The 17508-nt window shown below is 34.7% G+C and overlaps 1 protein-coding gene across 2 annotated transcripts; it reads left to right on the top strand.

The window, feature by feature from the left end:
* Nucleotides 1-11528: 11528 nt before the first annotated feature.
* LOC141668243 (squamosa promoter-binding-like protein 13A) lies at nucleotides 11529-14821 on the top strand. 2 transcript variants are annotated; one of them, XM_074475029.1, is made up of 5 exons: nucleotides 11529-11876; nucleotides 12249-12299; nucleotides 12448-12893; nucleotides 13396-13529; nucleotides 14008-14821. In XM_074475029.1, the coding sequence occupies exons 3-5, from the start codon at nucleotides 12499-12501 to the stop codon at nucleotides 14604-14606; spliced, it is 1128 nt and encodes a 375-aa protein (XP_074331130.1). In that variant the 5' UTR covers nucleotides 11529-11876; nucleotides 12249-12299; nucleotides 12448-12498; the 3' UTR covers nucleotides 14607-14821. The 2 variants fall into 2 exon arrangements, with proteins under 2 accessions (XP_074331130.1, XP_074331129.1); XM_074475028.1 differs by lacking the exon at nucleotides 11529-11876 and having other exon boundaries at nucleotides 11908-12299.
* Nucleotides 14822-17508: the final 2687 nt, after the last annotated feature.

Here is a 17508-nt window from a genome sequence, read left to right on the forward strand (position 1 = left end):
GTTGTTGTGCATAGATTCTTTGGATGAAGAATCAGTTACTGGATTATGGGTTAGAATTTTCTAAAATACCTATTTATTGTGATAATCAAAGTGTTATTGCTATGACAGGTAATCTAGTTCAACACTCAATGACAAAGCACATCAGCATAAGGTACCATTTCATAAGGGAACATCTGATGGAAGGTACAGTGGAATTGCATTTTTTTCCAACAGATCAACAACTAGCAGATATCTTCACAAAACCACTGTGTGAAGCTACTTTTACAAGACTGGTAAATGAACTTGGAATGGTTTTGAAAGGAATATGTCCTAAGTCCAATCATGTATTAGGATTTAGGAATAACTTCCTGTGTAATCTGTTTTGATTTCATTGATATTAATAAATGACTAGTTTTGTTTTTATTACGGGCTTTATCTATTTAAGTGTTTAAATAAGATATACCATAGTTTAGAGTAAAGCTTTTTATGGATTATGATGAGATCATAATAGTGAGACCTAAAAGATGATAACTCTAAACTTAAATAGTTCCTGATCATAGGATTACTAACTGGTAATTAATAATCCGCAAAGATCGGTACATACTATGCTTGCTTCATTATGAAGGATGTCTGTTCTCATAGACATTTGTGTGGCGACACTATAGCTAGTATGTAGGTGCTTATTATAGAATAAGTTCACTGAACATGACTCGCACAGCTGAACAACTGATGGAGTTCACTCACGTGTCAGCAGTTGTTCACATAGTGATAGTTGTACAAGTATCCTTAGACTTGAGGTCAGCATAGTCATCTTGTGTACACTGAACTATGCTTTGGTTTAGTTCTTAGTCTCTAGGGACAATTATTAGGGCTCTACTGGGTATAGGAATTTGTACACGAAGATAGTGTATGATCAATAAAGGATCTACCCCTTCCAGTGAAGGAAGCGAATGTTCAAGGCTGATCCACTTATGCTAGTTCAGGAATCTCTGGTCAGAGTGAATGAAATTAGAAAGGAGTTTCTAATTTACATAGAACTGAGCATAGTAAATGGTAAGCAAGTGATTAAATTAGATAGGCTTGACACGAGATCCATGCCTTGTATTTAATCAGGACATTGTAGGGTAGAAGGAGTTTATTGTACGGTAACTATTCACTGAATAGGTTCTTGGTATTCTAAGCAGTGAATTCATATTATCCGGATAGTCGCGATATGCTGAGAAGTATCCCTCACGATGTAGAATAAATGTGATTAATTAATTAATCATATTTAATAAATTAGAGAATTTATATAAATAATGATAAAATAGTTTTATTATTATTTATTTCTACTACTGGCTTAATATTGAACCTACAGGGTCACACCATAAAAAGAGAATGATTTAATGGTGGAGGAATTAATTAATAATGGCTAATAATTATTTATTTGTGAAATAAATAATTAATTGGCAAATTTAATAATTGATTAAATGAGATTTAATTATCGATTATAAATTAATTAAGAAAAAGTTCTTAATATTATTAATTAAGGATTTAATTTTTTGGAAATTAAATCAAGGGAGAGAATTATTTCTAAAGTGTTTAGAAAAAGGATTAATAATTAAAAGGTGTTTTAATTATTAATGAGAATAATAAATGGGATAATAATAATAATATTTATGGGAAAATTTCAGCTGAAAATTTTGCCTATAAATATACTATTATAAACCCTATTTTTATTCTAACTCCAAAATTATATAAAACCTTATTCTCTCCACCTCCTCCTCCTCCTCCTTAACGTCGTTTTCTTGTTGGATACCGATGGAGTGCTTCACGTTTGAGGAGCAGCTGCTAAGGATCTCCGATCGTTGCTCTTGGATCGCATATTAAAGGTTAGTAATCGATCCCTATGTTTTTACCACGATTTATATGCTTTTTATTTGGATTTTATATGTGTAAAAGTGTTTTACCATGCCTCCGCTGCGATTAAAATCCAACAGGTTTCAGGTTCTTTCTCTAAATCTGCTTAGTTTTTGTTCTCATGCATCAGACTTTATGATCAGTGTTTACATATTGTCTTATCTTCATGTAATATGTGCTTAAATTGAAATACATTAAATGCTAATTGTTATCTGATGTGGATCTATATACTCTGATAGTGATTTAAATGTTCTATGACTATTCAATCCAATGAGGATTATTGTGCTAAATGCTGACCTAGTAGTCTTTAACATACTAGAAATCCCATGTTTGAATTAGTTGTTTATGTGGAAATTCATTAACACAAGCAAATTCTGATTTTGAGCTTAGTCAAATTTACTTTGTGTATCTTATTACTAAGTCACAAACTAGATTATTGCTTCTTATCTGTCAAATTCTGATGTCAGTAAATCTTAAGGATAAACTAAATGCTGATAAGCCTCACTTATCAAAAGAAAAGAAAAGAAAAGAAAATTAAAGTCAGGTACTCATTTGAGATCAAGAGTAAATATGTGGAAGGGAAGACCCAAGTGCATTGCTGATATTAAGTAATATGCATTAGAAAAGGAAATAATTTTTTCTTGGTGACTTTTCACATTCTCTGATTACAGGAGAAATACTCTGATAATAGCATAAATTTTGATAGTAGTTGTGACTTATTTACACTGAGGAGCCACTGTGAAAAAAAATTCTAAAAGATGCATAAAATGAGCACAAACAGTTGAGGTGGACTCATGCACAAATTTATCCTATAGTATACTTCATTATTAATGACAGATTTTAAGCACTTTTCTTAGTTATGCCTTATTTCTAAGATGTACTAAAGTATATCAGACTTTAATCTTTATCCGATATTTTTCTAAATGCACACACTCTCACTCCATATGAATAATAAAAAATATTGTGATGATCAAGTTGTTTCGGATAAACAGTTAAGTGTCATTTGCATAAATTTTGAGGACAAGTTCTGATGGAAGTTCTGATGATTAAACTCTGAAGAAACAAGTCAGTATTTGTATGAAGAATCACAGATATAAACATTCACTTTTTGAGTTGATAAGCCATATTCTGATGACTGTTAAAATCTGATAATAGTCAAGTTCTGATATTAAATTCTGATGGAAACTCTGATGCTTACGTGGCATTATTCTTTACTTAACTTATTTGTGGTTAATACTGTAACGGTCATATTTAATCAGAATATGATTTGGTGAGATAAAAATAGTCATAATCATTTGGGTTAGTGGTAAACGTGTTTGTCTTGAATAACTGCATGTGCACAGTAATTATTACTTATTTCACGTGCCCACTTACTCCTGCTTTAACTTTTTACTAACTGTTCATATATTTCCAGGTGTAAATTGTCTGCCATGCTTCAAAAATAATTGTTATCACGTGGGTTGTATAAATATGGGAGTTAAAAGATTTTCTAATCTTTTACCTACTTTTCTTATTCTCTCATCTCTCTTATTTTCTCTCACCCACTAATATTCTCTGAAGCCATTTTTCATACAGGACTTTTATCAAACACCTTGTGCACAACATATTTTCTCACTTATTTCTTACAGAAATGGCACCAAAAAATATTGTTTTTAATGGAGCGAAGTTTGTCCCCAATAATTGCTTGGCTATTCTCAGCAAGAGTGAAGCCCTATCAGATCTTCATTTCGTTCAGGACTTTCTCGCTAACTCTGAGATAGGTTATGCACTGACCCAACCAGACACATTCTCAGAAACTCAAGTGCTAGAGTTCTGGAGGTCAGGCGTGTATGATGATGGTGGTGCCAATGGGTCCCCAAGTATTGTCTTTACTACAGGGGAGGATGCCCATGTGGTGACCTTGGCCACAGTTATACACGCACTTCATCTACCCGAAAACTGCACATTCTCAACAGTTGAGGAGCTAGCTCTTCAAAAGCTAATGACCAATCTGGGCTATGAGAAAACTTTGGAGAAGCTGGGACAGTTGAAGAGACCCTACATCAGAAGGGAATGGAGTTTCTTCTTTGACTGCATCACAAAGTCCTTTGCCAACAAATGTTCGAATTTTGATGCAATCCCAATTCCCAGTCAACAAATCGGGTATGCTCTCATAAATCAAACTCATTTTGATTTTGCAAGTGCTATTTTAGGATTTATTGGGGATAGGATGACATAGGATAGAAATACTGTTTACTTTGCTAGATTCTGTCAGCTTATTTATAGTTTTTGTTATTCTGATGCACCCCAATTAGCAAGTGAGTTAATTGAACCTTTTAAACTTTCTAAGAGAGCATTTACTGACTTATTATTTACTGATAATAAGAAAACTGTTTTGAGACCCCTCCAAATTCCAATATCAGTCAAACAGTTTTTGGTAAATTCTGATCCAGCCACATACACTTCTTTATATCCTGATGTTCAACCATCCCAACCTCCATCAGAACCTCCAACCACTACACAACCAACCACTTCTCAACCACAACCATAACCTACTATCAGGACATACTTCAAACCAACACAATCATCACAACCTCAACCATCAGCACATACCATCAGACCTTCACCTTCCAGGCCAAAAAGGACAAAGTCTGTTCCTCGGCCTCCACAAAAGAGAAGGAAAATGATTCTCAGGGATGAATCTGATAGTGAAGAGGAAGCACAGGTTCATGCATCAGAACTTGTGACAGTTGAAGCTGAGAATGTCACTTCTCAGAAAGAAACTGCAGCTCAAGATTCTGATTCCTTGAAAAGAAAGAAAACTGTAAGTTCTGATGCTGCTAAAACAACTCCTTCATTGGCAAGGAGATTGAAGAAAATGAGGGCAAAGAGGTATAATGCTAAGCCTACATCTGAGGATACAACTAAAGCTGAGGAAGGAGATCAGGAATCTCTGATCTCAAAAGAGCCAATTATCATTGAATCTCTACCACCTCCAGCTAAAGACAAAGACACTGTACATGATACAGTGGTTACACCTCATGTTTCTCCTCTTAATGAAGATATTACAGTTGAAGATTCAAGCTTAAGTCCGGAAATTGACATCAATAGGCTGCACATTCCAACTGTTCTGTTTTGGAAGCTCCTACAGCAGCTCAGACATCTCCAACTCATTCTCCAATCTTAAATGCTGATGCTGAGATACCATCTACACCAATTCTGGATCAAGAACCTGAAGATCAGAATTTAGATGAAATTGAATCGGAAACTCAAATAGCCTCACACATTGTTGTGTTATCAGAGGATAATGATTCTTCATCAAATTCTGGAGACAGTGTCTCAGTACATACTCCAGCTCCTGTACTTGAAAAGGAAGCATTGGTCAAGAAATTTGTTGAACAGGATGTTCCTGTACCTTGGGATGAAACTTATAGAGGAGTAAAGTGGACCAAGAAGTGGAATGAAACTGATTTCGTTCCAAGCTCTAAAGTTCTGAATGAGCACATTGCTAAAGCTGATGAGCTTGTGATAAATTCTGATATCAAGACACAGCTCAAGATCACTGCTCTATCTACCAAGAACCTTCAAGGTCTATACTCACAAACTCAAGAAAAGGTTGATAAGTTTCTTGAAAAAGCTGAAAAGCTAGATATGGAGATCAAGCTTGACAAAAAGAGGTTTTTTAGACCTATTTCTGAAAAGGTAGAAGCAATTGAGAAAGCTCAAGAGAAGCAACAGGCCCAAATCTCTGAGGTTCTGGAAAATCAAGCTTCTCAACAGGCTCAATTGAATGATATTCAATCTTCAGTTGAACTTCTTCTCTCACTCCTACTATCAGATGATACCAAAAAGGGGGAAAAGATAGTTAAGTTCAAAGTAAAGGGCAGAGCAGCAAGTTTTCTTCAAGGAAACTAATTACTGATGCAAGTAAATCTTCTACTCAAAAGAAGACAAGTTCTGAAGCTACTCAAACTCAAAATATGTTAGCAAGTACTCAAACTCAAAATCTGATATCAAGTTCTGATGAGCAAAATCTGATGACAAAGCCTGATGTTCTGATACAAGGTGGAAGTCAAGATTCTCAAAAGTTTATGCAAACTCTGAAGCTCAAGGGAAAGCAGACTACTGTCTACTACAAGGATCCCAAGATTCAGACACTTGATGAGGAAATTACTAGAAGATTATTTCTGAAGCATAATCCAGGAATGGACTTAGAAAATCTCAAGGAGGAAGAAGCTAGATTTAAAGCTGGAAATAAAAATCTAAAGCCAAAAGCTTTTGTTACAAAGAAACCTCCAAGGCCTAAGGTAAAAGGCATTGTGATCAAGGAGAAGTCAATTTCTGAGGCATCTAAAGCCAAGACTAGATCACAATCTGAGATTGATCCCAAAGATAAAGGAAAGGGAAAAGTTGATGAACCAACCAAGCCACTGGAGATGAAAATTCCTCAAATTCTGATAAAGCCAGTGTGCAAAATGGTTCAAGTTACTGATGATAATCTTAATGAAGATAAAGGTGTTCAAACTCTGAAAAGAAAGAAGATTTCTGAAGAATCAAAGACAACCTCTGAAAAGACTCAAGTTGTTCAGAGTGAAGAACAACAAGTTACAACAGAAACAACAAGTTATGATAAGTCATCAAGTCAACCTATGACAGTGCTCAGGTTGATTTAGACAAGATGGAAGTAGCTGATAAAAAGAAACTTCTGCGGAAAAATGTCAAACCATCAGATCCAAAGAAAAGCCAATTGCTGTCTACTTTCATGACTATTGGGTTCAATGCTAGAGAACCAAGAGACAGGGCTGGACTAGGTTCTGATGAAGCTAAGATAAAGACAGGAGTTGAAGTTGCTACTAGAGATCCATTTTTATTGACTGACAGACCGCTTGGAGATGTTACACAGAAACATCTTGATAAGGTTATCTCTGTTCAAGTGGTACTGGATGCTCATGACAAGCACAATGTCAAGGAAAATCTGATTCTATTTTTTGAAGATGGAAGGACATATCAGATGTCAGAATCAGATGTACTAAACAAATCACTGAAAGAACTTCAATTCTTTCATTACCTTTTAGAGGTAAAGTCTGATATTACCAGAAAATGGTCAAACTTCATATTGAAGACCATCAGAGATAAAGCAAGAATTTGTGATTCAAGAGTTACAGAATTCATTCCTAGTATTATTGAAAATGATGGAAGTGAGATTCCAATGAAGAAGAATTCTGCTAAACTTGAAGTGATTCTGAAAGGGAAATGTCTATGCTACAATGATGATTCTTCTCATCCTAGGATAATAAGACTGAATGATGGTTTAGAAAGAAACCATATCTCTGCTTTAAGGACTCAATCTACCAGATTGGAAGTCAGAATGAAGAGATGAAGCAAGTCAAGACTACACTCTCTCAGGTCCTGAGAATTAAAGAAGAAAAGCTAATATCAACCTTTGTCAAGAATCATTATGGATTCAGATTGACTCAGTGAGATTGGTAAAAGCTACAAGGACTGTAAGTTGTAGTTAGTTATCTAGTTAAACTCTTATTTGCATTTGTACTTAAATATTTTTGACATCATCAAATCTATTAACTTGTATATTTTGCATAATTTACAAGTTGAGGAAGATTGTTAGATATATTTGAGATGTCATGTCTAATATGATTCATGTTTAGTTTTCAGATCTTAACAAACAGGACATATCAGGACTTACTGGAAGTTAGAACTTAATATTAGAACTTAAGGTCATATCAGAACTTAAGTGCGTGAAGACTTTCATATAAAGAAGGAAGCTGATTTACAGTAGAAGATCGAGACTTAAACAAAAGAAGATATGTATGGAAAGAGTTAGAAGACTGGAAGACTTGTAAAAGATATCTTATTGATATATTTTAGGAGACATAATTATATTCCATATCAAATAGAAGTTATCTTGTAACTGTGTACTATATAAACACAGACTTAGGGTTTACACTATATGTGTTATCATTATCGAGAAGATTATACATTGTAACCTAGCAGCTCTTAGTGATATTTGTTCATCACTGAGAGAGAACAACAGTTCTTATTGTAACATAGTTTATTCAATATACTTGATCTTTGTTACATACTTTTGTTAAATCGATTTGATTGTGAAAATACTGTATTCAACCCCCTTCTACAGTGTTGTGTGACCTAACATGTTTCTGAGGCAAAATGTTGATCACTATCTCGCAGTGTTGGCTCATATATCAGGTAATCATTTCCCATCTTTATTCGGCTATGTTTTCTTTAAAGCTATTTTTAGAGGCCTTAAAAGAAGTCAGACTTGCCAGGAGATATTTGAATTGCTCAATAGAACTGATATGTGGTCGAAGTTGATAGAAATTTTTAGGTTGTTTAAAGAGATGTATGCTTACGTTACACACAAAGATTATATTCTAAATGTATACAAATTTTTCCCAAATGCACACAATTTAGACCCAATGTACAGTTAGAAGATCATCCTTATGGAGAAGAATTATGGCTATCACTCTGCGATATGACTGTTGAACCTGACTTTCGTGTTGAGGGTGAAGTATACAGCAAAACCTTGAATATGTCTCATTTATGGAACACTAAATGTGAGCATTGTGCTAGTCAACTCATTCTGTACAAGATTCTCCTAAGTAGTTTCACTGATTAAGCATGTTAAATATTCTCCTACATTGCATGTGTTTTAAAATTTCAGACCAAGGACATGTTATGGATTTCTGTATTTTAAATATATTGTGTGAATTTTCAATGTATGTACATGGAACAATGTAGCTCAACTGATTGCATTTCAAATTATATGTGTTATTACTTTTTGTTATTAATCATATATGATAAGTGAAGTAGTTAGCAAACAAGCATTTCAATGTTAAAATCACCTTAATCTTTCTTAGTAGCACAATTGTTGTCAAAACTGACAAAAGTAACCTCCGAGAATTCAGGATGTATAGTGTCTCACTATTCCTTACATTTTCACCTTTAGAATATTATGCAGACTAACTACATATTATAATATAATGTATAGTGTGTAAAATTTTAATTAGTAATCTTATTGATTTCTAATTTAATATTGTCACATACATCTTTGCATGATAGACTTCATAGCAATCATTCCTTTAATATGTAGTTAGTAATCTTATTAGGCCTCATATTCCAAAGAAAAGTTCAATGAAACAACTAATCTTAAATCTAGCGATAAGATACTGCCAATTGAATTTTGATGCACCATATGAAGCCCAATTTTTAGTATATTTGTTAAAATTTTAAGATTGAAAATTTATTTTGCTAAGCACTAATTTATGATAGTTAATCCTTCATGTTGTATCTTTTCATTAGTCCACTTCATATATAATAGTAGCCCTTTAGTAATCCTCAAATTCATCATCAACACTCTGTTTGTCATCATTGGACATTTTAAGCATTAGCATTATGCACTATTGGACTTTTTAAGCATTGTCAAACATTTCAAAAAATGACAATGAACATCATATTGTGCTTAGTATAAAGAGTATAGCACAAAGTTATGACTCTCCCAGATTAACATTTTTGGCCACTAACTATACATGTTATGTATCATAATTGAGGTAATGTGCATGTTATATTAATTAACAAAACATTCGGATTGTTACTAAGTTCACTTCTTATAATCGTCAATTCCTTAACGCTGAAATTTTTGTGGCGAATATAATCCTGACATTGATGTGAGATTTTAATCAAATAATATGTTCCTGTATTTTTATTTGAAAGTGTCGATTTATGTTTTTTTGGTGCATCTTTATGTATTTTTATTTGTTCGTTGATATAATTAAGAATTCATCATATTGGAATACGATATAGCGTTTTTTTCATTTATATAACAATTTATATTTAATAAATTGTTGGATAACAAGTTTGCGTAGTGCGGTCAAAAATCCCTAATTATAATAAGACGCGTATATTTTAATGCCTCTATTATTACCCTCTTTTTTTATAAAAAAATATGAGCTTTTATATTTTTGATTCCGCCGTTGCATCCATTTACCATTTGACCCTGAACAAGCTGACACGCAATTATTAAACTATCCTCTCGCAAAAAGGTCATTATCCCCTAAAAAGGATAAAAAAAATCACATAAATTCATTTAAAAGATTTTCTTAATGAAGTTACTAAAACAATATTTTTGAGAAATTAATTAGTGAAACAACATGGGCTAACTAGTTAGATACTCCCTTAGTTTCCCCTCATTTCTTTACAATTTTATATTTGGGGATTGATCTTTAATCTCTCTGTATTCCAAAAAGTTTTTTAAATAATAAATTTTTATAATATACAAATTAACAAAAACTACTTATTTTCTCGAGTATACTCACTTTATATCTTAAATTTTGATATCACCAATTTACTCATTTTTTTATTTATAAAAAAATTACATTTTTTTTTAATTCAAATTTAATAATAAGAATGGGTGGGGATAAAAGTATGGGTTAGTTTGTAAGTTGTGGGTGATATAGTGATGTTCAATTTTGTTTTGTAAAAGAAAGTGATGTTGCTGTCCTCTCTCGTTCAAGTCGAAGGAGTCGGTTTCTTCTTCAAAAAATTGTGTAAAAGGAAATTGGGTTGAGGGGTTACATTATTTTCGATTCATCCATAAATTAAATTTGGAATGAAAGAAAATTTAATCACTCCATGTCCATGGTGAATGAAACACCTAAGCGATATGTTTATAACAAGATTTACATTAAAAGGGAATTAAACATGAGAGATTGGCAGGCTTAATGGGTGATTATGCAGGCATAGGTCATGTAGCAATTGGAGTGGTAGGTGCAAATCTCTGCAATTATCTGTTGCATTAAATTGGAAAATAATAGTACCTGACGTGTCACATGGACCAAATACAGTACTCCGAGTAGATTCAACAGTGACACTAATCATTAAAGTTGAAACAGGTAGTTACAACTATTATTCTCATTTTTCTTTTAAACCAGTGATGGGCTCAAAAATTAATAATTAAAATTTCACTTGCCTGCATTATCTTTAGTAATCTCAAAACTGTCGACACATTTCCATTTACTATCATCCATCACCGTCATTTTTCTAAAATTTTTGATCTTAAAATCTATTAAATTTGTTTTCCTGAATTATTTTTTTGAAATATTTTGAAGACTGCAATGCAACAAGTTTATCATCATGCTATTAATTTAAGAAAAATCTTAAAAAAGTGAGCACGACTATTTAGTACTTGATTAATTAAGCATGAAACAATAATTCTCAACTGTTTATGAAGCATGCTTACGGACACTCGGCCGTAGATATTGTAATCTAAGAAGAAAAAAAGGAAGTAAAGAACATGCATCATTTAGCTTCTTCCTCTAGGGCTAGCTCCAACTAAATTCAAATGCCAAAATATCCTGTTTCCACACAACAAAATTAATTACACGCGATCATATAGAAAAAAAGTGTTCGAGTTGGGGATAGAGATTGAATACTTGTTGATAGTGAAGAAAAAACATGCCATGAAATATGAAACACAAAGGCACATGCTTTTGTCTCGGGGCATCCATCCTTTCCTTCCCTTGGCTTTGTACTTGCAAATTTACTTTTGATTTTGTTCCTGTAAAGTTTATTAAAATACATACCAACAAACCAGCCTGTCCTTGTTTATCCTTTCCTCTTTCAAACTCTATGCCTTTCAAACATAACCCTAATAAACTATCACTGTTTTCCATAAGTGTATATTTCCACTTAAACTAATCACCTCCACATCTAGCTCTTTTATGGACTTTCTTGGATTTCTTTCTCTTGTTTAAGCTTAGTTTATCTTTCATATCCATATATAATTTCACACACACAGACACACACACATTTTGAGTTGTGAAAGATTTAACCAATGTTGGCATTATGATTTTTACTTTGACTCTAACTACCACCTACTTTACTCAATTGTTTTTGCAAAACTGAAATCCTTGTCAGTGAATGAATGGTTGAAAAAGCTTAAACCCCAGTCTTCTTCTGCTGCACTTGTCTGTGACTGTAACCAAGTACTTTACCCTCTCTCTCTCTCTCTCTCTCTCTCTCTCTCTGCTACAGTATTTATTTATTTCTGTTCACTTGCTGTCAGTACTAGTACTTACTAACCATCACATATTTGCTTCCAATTTCTTTTCTTGTTTTTTTTTTTTAATTTTAATATATTCTACTACTTGACTGTTTTTACTAGTTATGTTTCTAAATTGGGGTTCTTGGATTCTTTTTTCAGTTTATGTTTGTTGATTACAAAGTTCTTTTTTAGATGCCTGTGACTGGATTTCTGCCTTCTCTTTATTCCCTAAATATGTTCTTATACTATTGTTAACTTTGACTTGATTTTACTTGATTTTTTCTTTTAATTCTTTTTTTCCTCTCTACTTCAGCTTGTTTTGTAGGAAACTAAAGTACTTCACTGCTTTCATGCAACCTCAGTGGTAATTTCTGTGAACTTGCCTCTGTAGTAGGCTCTTGCTTTTTAATTTTCCTATAAATTGGTCTCTCATATAGAAGCTTTTTTTTAACACTTTATTGTTCTTGATCTGGGCTAATTTTATTTCTCTTGTTTGATTCTTGTATTGTCAGAAAGATTGATTAACAAATTATATATAAGGTGTGGAGCATAGAGATAAAACTATGGACTGGAATTTGAAGACACCTTCTTGGGATTATAATGTTTATGAACAAGAAACCATTCCAAACATTGTGGAAGTGGGAGGGTCTACTAGCTATCCTGGACAGGGGAGTAGAGGAGATTTTTCAGTTGATTCGAAACCGGGTCACTTGGTTGAAGGAGACAGTGTTACGGTCCCTAGAATGATGTTATCGCCTTCAGGATCGTCTAAGAGGGCGCGACCACGGCAGCTTAACAATGGAGTTCACACCGCAATGTGTCTTGTAGATGGGTGCAATGCAGACCTCGGCAACTGCAGGGAGTATCATAGGCGGCACAAGGTCTGCGAAGCTCATTCTAAGACTCCAGAAGTTAGAATCAATGGTAACAAGCAGCGATTCTGTCAGCAGTGCAGCAGGTTTGATTAATTAAACATTGTTGTATAGCACTTTAGTAATAGGATTTTTCATTGTAATTGTGGAATCGTTGTGTCTAAAAATATGATAAATTAGCTTAGTTTTGCTTAAAACTTACTTTTCACATACAACATTGAAGTTTTTTTTCCCACATACAACATTTAAGTTCATGAACTCTCACATGTGTTTTCATTAAAGGCCACATTGCATCTCAGTTAGACTTAAGATTATGGATCAGCACTTCCGAAAAGGCTCTGTCGTGTCTTGGTTAACATTTTGTTTTACTACACTATTAGAACATACTACCTTATCTAGTGAAGTGAAGAAACCAGGATTATTCAGTTCACTCTAAAGAAGGTTTGTTTTGCTCCATATTGCCACATATATCATGCATCAGGGTACAGATCATACCTCACTGTCATGTGTGCATAAACCGTCTGCCCCATCTATCATGGTGATGTTTTGAATTAGCCTAAAGGCTCTCAATTGCTTCACGTCTTGTAGGTTTCATTCATTAGAGGAGTTTGACGAGGGAAAGAGAAGCTGCAGGAAACGACTGGATGGACATAATCGTCGAAGAAGGAAGCCGCAACCAGAGCCTCTCTCACATGCTGGAAGCTTTTTCCCTAGTCATCAAGGTTTCTGTTCTCGTGTGTTTATAATAAATTAGAACGATTTAGAAATGATTAAACTCCAATGTGCATCAATTACATAAAGAAAATTATTATTAAGGGAATAAAATGCCTGATGACTTAACGGTTCATATAAAATACCTCTCCTTAGCGAGATAATATAGTAGTCTCTTTGGAGTTCTGAAATTTCCGACAGCAGCTTGTGATATTTTACGTATAGCTAATCACACAAGACGGAATCATGTGAAAGTTAATGACCTAAAAATACTCTAGGAACATTTAAGCGTTAGCAAACAATTTTACTTGATATGCTGCTTAATGCTATAATGAAAGTATTATCTGGAGCCTATACTACACGCATCATGTAGCTGATTGTTAGATGAGAAATGTTCTATCTGGTAGACTGTATGAATACTTCATTTAAGAGTCTACTAACAAAGTTGATAAATATATCCAGTATTTATTATATATTTAATTGTTTCAGGAACCAGGATGTTTCAATTTTACAATCCTCAAGCCGATCCAACCACTACTGTGGCCAATCCAATCTGGGCAGGTATGGTCAAAACTGAGGAAGATACTAAGCTTTACAACCATCATTCACATTCACCCCTGCCTGAAAAACACACTTCATATCCAGAATACTCTTTGACTTTTGACAAAAGAGAAAAACGAAACAGCTTCATAAATAACACCAACCTTGTGCTGAGCAACCAATCAGCTGCAGAACCTTCTGTATGCCAACCGCTTCTCAACAACATTGCTTCTTCAGCAAGTGGTGGTACCAGCAGCAGAATGTACTATGATGGGTTTTCAACTCGAGTCGTCCATTCGGATTGTGCTCTCTCTCTTCTGTCATCATCATCTACGCAAACAAATACTATGGGTTCAGGTCTTGCATTACAGCCGAATTCGATCTCTGTAGCACACCCTTTAGATTCAGGCCTACATTATAGCAGTCAGGGTCAAATGCTCGTTCCTAATGTTAGTGATTCGGATGTCAATTGTTTGGAAATGTTCCAGGCACCTCAAACCTCTCGCGGTAATAACACTCCTCAGACACTTCCTTTCTATTGGGAATAGGCACAAAAGTCTCTATTCTGAGCCCAGGTTCCAAAGGAACTTTAAACCTTGGGAGGACATAATGAGCTTTGTCATTAAAATTCCTTTCATCCATGTGCTACTAATAATATAACTTTCTATTACTATCTGTGGTCAATTTTCTTATCAGTCTTGCATGTATGCAGAATGTAGAGACATTTCTTTTTCATTTGTATCTAATTCTTAATTTAAGTCCAGCATACAAAGTCAGAATTATGTGAATTTCTTGAAAGCAGATTATTATTGTCAAAAGTGCCAAAAAATATTACTATACATTGGGTATTTTGAGCTGAAAGTGACATTGTGTAGAGTTTTGGTATAAAGTAAACAAACCAAAGCATTAAGAATGAACTTTTATGTAAAAAAAAATCCCCTTTTACAGATTGTAGCAGTGTATGTAGGTGGAGTGTTGATTGTTTTTGGTTTTGGCTAGAGGCTTGTCCTTGTAGGCTGCAGCATCATGATTGGAATGAACTTATTTTCAAACCCCCTTTGCGTTACAGCTTTCTTTTTGGAAATTTCTTCATAGACTCGTAGGAAAAGATTGATGTTATATCCGGTTGTCGTGGTAATATTTCATTACAAGATTTTGTAATCGAGACGGGATTTTCGTATCACTAATATGTGTGGTCTTATGTATGTCTGATACTGAAAGATGAATATTGGTTAAATGTATATTGTGTTGAAAAACTCACTAACAAATATAGCAACATAGAAGCAAGTGTATAAAGAATTTAGCAAGTTTAGGCCAAGACCACAGTTAACAAAACAAAACATGCAGGTAAACAAAATCAGTAACTGAAATAACGAAGAGAGAAAGAAAGATGTACCCGAAACCATAGCTTTTAACAGTGACTGAAATAAAGGTTCACAGATACAAAAATGCCAAGAAAAATGATCACAGCTGAGTCACCAGGCCTTGCTCGAAGTCCTGGCTGCTCTTGAAGAGAATATTGCTCCTACCTGCTGCGTTTGGGATGCGCACAATATCTCCACCAGGATAAAACAGCTCGGAGTTTATGTTAACAGCAGCAACAAAAGCTCCACTTCGACCAGCACCTCAGTCGCCGGAAAATATCAGCACTTCAGGACTTTTGGGAGAGAAATGCAGAGAGGTTGAAGAGAAGAGAAGAGAATGTAGTGTGTATAATACATTCACTTTAACCTCTATTTATAGGAGAGGAAAAAATGAAACTGTCCACACACTTAATGTCTGAATTAAATTGCTTCATTAATAAAAAATCAAAACTGATCAGATTTTGAATTTAAATTACTTGTAACAGCTTTTTACATTAACACCCACATTATTATCAGAACTTAAGTTAAGTTCTGATCTGATATCAGAACTTAAGTTAAGTTCTGCTCGCCCAGGTCGCCTCGCGTACGCGAGACGCCGAGACATTCGCCCAAATCGCCCTTCGACCCGACCCGGTCCGGTGCTGTGCGGTGCGTGGCGTGGCGTGGCGGGGCGGCGGCGCGTGTGTGTGTGTGCGCGTGAAGCACATAACAACACAATGGACCATCACACACCTTAGTAGTTGTATACTACTCATGTGGGTAATACCATATAAAGCACACAACCCCCTTTATTTATTTCAATGTGGGACAAACATTCTCAAATTTTTTCAAGTTTTTCCAAACTACTTCCAACTCTCATTTCATATGGATTTCATTAAGAAAATTCTTAAAATCATACATGAAAATTTAAGTTCAAATATCATTGAACAATTTTCAATCATTAGATTTTAGGATTAACATCAAGAACATAATTAAATTAAGCTCTAAAATCCTAATTTTCTAACAATCCCCCACAAATCCATACAGAAATGCGATCAATTTCCCATCATGACTTGTTTTTTCAGAGTCGGTACCCTTCCGGGTTTGAACCCTCCTAATTCCTCTACTTCAATGGCTATCGGACTCAGATGGAATGTTTCACCTTGAATCTTAATCCGTTTAGTATAACCATATTCCATAGACGACGACAAGTCAAAGGTTATGGTGCCAATCTACGGCTTTGAGACATTAATGGTCATGTCTCGATCCTGTTCGTCGAATGCTTCAAGGATTAACCCTATCCTCTAATTGCGACCACACAATTACATTCGCTTAGATGGGCATCTCCAGAGATATACTGCCTCTATCTCGTCAAATGACTTGATCCCATTCAGAGTTTTACCACTCTTGCTTTTTTGGCAGTGTCAGTACCTTCTAGGTTTACAGGGGATAGACTCAGATACTATAGTATCATCTATGTAGCAAAGGTACTACCAACTCATCCTTACAGCTTGTTATTACCCATTGAATACACTTCGAGGGATCTCCTATCATGTGTATTGGGTTCCCACTGTTGATGAATTATGATGGGTTGACAGTCCCATCCCCAACCTTGACTTAAGGACCACTACAGGTTCTAGTCCTTTAGTAAGTGGATCAGCTATATTATTCTGAGTTCCTATGAACTCTATAGCTATGATCCTATCAGTCACTAAACCCCTTATAGACTTGAGTCTAACTTGGATGTGTCTCTTAGTTTTAGCATTATGATTTTTACTGCTAATCTTGTCGATAGTTGTTCGACTATCACAGTGAATAGCAATAGCAGGAAGCGGTCTGCTTACTACAGGTATTGCAGACATAAGTCCGTGTAACCATTCAGCCTCCGTCCCTGTGGCATCAAGTGCACACAACTCAGCCTCAAAAGTAGACCGAGTAACAATAGTCTGTCTGCTTGACTTCTAGGATATTGTTCCACCAGCCAAGGTGAACACGTATCCAGTCACTCCATTGGAACCAGACTTCTTAGCTATCCAACTTGCATCACTGTACCCTTCAAGCACACCAGGAAATCTCCTGTAGTGTAAACTAAGGTACATTGTGCCTT

Source organism: Apium graveolens, chromosome 6 (genome assembly GCF_009905375.1).
Source record: "Apium graveolens cultivar Ventura chromosome 6, ASM990537v1, whole genome shotgun sequence".
Lineage (NCBI taxonomy): Eukaryota > Viridiplantae > Streptophyta > Magnoliopsida > Apiales > Apiaceae > Apium > Apium graveolens.